Here is a 2,931-nt window from a genome sequence, read left to right as displayed (position 1 = left end):
ACACTGCCTGGGCACCCCTGGCTGCCGAGTCCAGTCGCTGTTACACGTAGCCAGTCAGGTTATAAGCATTGAACTCGCTCTTGGTCTTTTGAGTCATGTCGGGGGGTGGTGGGTTCCTGCTGCCCAAGGTTCTAGCACGGTAAGGGCTGTAATAGGGTGCATGTGTTTCCCGAGGGGGGCAGGAGGCACAGAGGATGAAGCCGCCAATGAGGGAGGTCAGGGAGGAGAGGATGCCTAGGTAGAGAGCTTCCCCAATCTCAAACTTCATGCTGTCAGGGACAATGGGGTTGTAGAAGTCACGGAGGATCGTGTGGATGTTCCACACCACGGGGATGAAGCAGAGCAGTCCCCCAACCACAAAGGCCGCCCCTCCAAACACAGCTATCCAGTCCTTGGCAGGGGAGCCCTGGGAGAAGATGGTGCATCTCATCCCCACGACACAGACGACAGATGCCAGCGAGGAGACGGCAGTGGAGGTGACCATCAGTGCCTGGGCCACCTGGAGGTCAGTGGGCAAGCTGAGCAGAGAGCTGTAGATGTCGCATTGGGTGATGCCCGTGCTGTGGGTTGCACACTCCATCCAGAGTCCCTTGGAGAAGCCAACCGCAGTAACGATGCTTGAGCCGATGTAGGAGTTGGTTCTCCAGTTGGGCAGGAGCATGGCTATCAAGGCACCCAACAAGCCAAAGAGCCCAAGGACGTACCCCACAAGCTGGAGGCCAACTGAGATCATGCCTGCTGTTTCTTGTTCTCTTTTGGCTTCTGGTCTCTCATCGGCGGCTTGCCGTTCTTCTCCCCCCGCTCATCTCTCTGCTCCTCTAGTTTCCCATCGCGTGATGAGCGACCCTGGGGTGCAGCCTCTTCTTCCTATCTGCTCCTGTCTATCTCCGTCCCGGATTCCAGGTCCTTGTAGGCTGGTCTTCGTGTGGGTTGGAGTGAGGAGGAGAAAAGGTTATCTGGGTGATAAGGGGGAAAACCGCAGTGGATTAATGATTGACCAGTGACTTCTGAAAAACGCAGAGCGCCCTTTCATCCCGCTATCTGTAGAAATTACACTTCAAAAAGTCAGGAAACCCACTCATATTAATAAATGGGGCAAAGGGAGCAAAGGAATGGCAGTTTCCTGGTTGTCTTTTAATCATAAGCGATGCAAAGGAAGCCAGGCACAAAGCTCCCCACTTTCCTCATCTGTACTTAGCCCTTTGACAGCAGCTGGGAGGGGGGAGCTCTCTCGTTGGGCATAAAACCAGCCTATAACATTGGCTTTGCTTTTCCTGCAACTTTCCCGCCAGTGCAGGAGAAGAATCGAAACCCTTCAGCTGTACTTATTGAGTCATTGCATATTGCTTTCCAATGCACACCCAATGCCAGATCATCTCTGGCCAGCAGAATACCAACTCTCATGCTCTGGCTCCACAGGGTAACACCATTGCCAGAGTATACAGAACTCTGCGCATTATTGATATGGGGATTACCTTTGCATGACACACTGGGACAAGTGTACTGATGTGTATCCGGTGAAACATTGGCAGAGTTTGTCTTAAAGTCTCCATTGACACACGGGTCATTTCACAAGTGGTAGCGCTGTGCATGGCACAATTCTTGCACACTTGTGAGCACGTTACATATCCTGCCTAGAAAATGCATTCATTAACTGCATGATTCAATTATCAGTTAAAATTACTGCACAAACATACATTTAGACTAGTGTTCTCTTGTGAGCATCATGCCTTGCATCATTGGAGCATGGATCCAATGAGAGTTTTCTTGTGCAATAGCTTACCACAAATTAAGAACAAAACTGCCACTGATATAATTGTCTTTATGTTAGTGGAAGTGAATCACTGGATACATGCTACGCTTTTTTTATGATATCTGTACACCAAAAAATGGAGCTGCGGTGGCTCAAGTGGTTAAGACGCTGAACTGCAGGCTGTGGAAGGTCGGTAGTTCAGCAGTTCGAGACCCGGGTGCCGCATGATGGAGTGAGCTCCCGTCTCTAGTTCCAGCTCCTGCCAACCTAGCAGTTCGAAAGCAAGAAATTGCAAGTAGATAAATAGGTACCACTTCAGTGGGAAGGTAACAGCGTTCCGTGCGCCTTGGTGTTTAGTCATGCCGGCCACATGACCACGGAAACGTCTTCGGACAGCACTGGCTCTTCGGCTTTGAAACGGAAATGAGCACTGCAACCCTAGAGTCGGACTCGACTGGCTTTCGAGCAAGGGAAACCTTTACCTTTTTACACCAAAAATATGCACTGTCTTGGAGACAGTAAATATAGATTCCCAAGAGTTGTCTTGGGTCAGTCTGGCCAATGTCCAGTACTAGCTACTTTCTGAGGCCAGAATCCTCATCCTATACTTCATGCCGCCTGACTGGGTGGAGGGCAGCTCACCTTGACCCTTCAGAAGGAGCTGGCCTCTTCTTCATTTTCTCCAGTTCTTCCAACCTGCCTCTTAAGGTTTCAGATTTGGGTTTTGAATTGGGGGAGGGGAGATTGCAGGATTGAGGCTGGCTGAAACATTACTCTTTTAAAGGAAACATTTATGACTCCAGTCTGTAAAGGTTTCTCCTGGCTGGATTTTACCCATCTGTATTGACCTAGCCTGCAAGTGATTGCTATAGTAAGCCTGCAGATGCCTGGAGGCACTAATGCGATGGATAAAATGCTAATCAACTGCAGTTTAATTCAGATGACTGAGGTGCTGTTGGTTGTGGGTGGTGTTGATTGAGGAACTGGTTACAGCCCACACCAGGTGGAGTTCTACACTTCCTGAAAAAGCATGCTCGCTCTTTGGGGTGCTGTTAGACCTGGGTCTACAGAAGGATTATCTGTGGTATGTATAGGACTTGTTCAGGAGGTCATTTTTATAAAGGTAATCAGGCAGTAGTAAAAAGGTCCAGTAAAACTGAATTTTTCATTGCATGTAT

The 2,931-nt window shown here is 49.3% G+C and overlaps 1 protein-coding gene across 1 annotated transcript; it reads right to left on the bottom strand.

Moving 5' to 3' along the window:
* Positions 1-40: 40 nt before the first annotated feature.
* CLDN2 (claudin 2) lies at positions 41-733 on the bottom strand. The gene has a single exon (XM_015409005.1). It carries the CDS (start codon positions 731-733, stop codon positions 41-43), a length of 693 nt encoding a protein of 230 aa, XP_015264491.1.
* Positions 734-2,931: the final 2,198 nt, after the last annotated feature.

Source organism: Gekko japonicus, unplaced genomic scaffold (genome assembly GCF_001447785.1).
Source record: "Gekko japonicus isolate JY-2015 unplaced genomic scaffold, Gekko_japonicus_V1.1 scaffold19, whole genome shotgun sequence".
NCBI lineage: Eukaryota > Metazoa > Chordata > Lepidosauria > Squamata > Gekkonidae > Gekko > Gekko japonicus.
The sequence above is the reverse complement of the archived record's forward strand: the minus strand, read 5'-3'. Positions and strand labels throughout refer to the sequence as shown.

What these genes read in the sequence shown, in the direction of transcription:
- CLDN2 (XM_015409005.1), bottom strand. Translation starts at nt 733, where the DNA reads ATGATCTCAGTTGGCCTCCAGCTTGTGGGGTACGTCCTTGGGCTCTTT.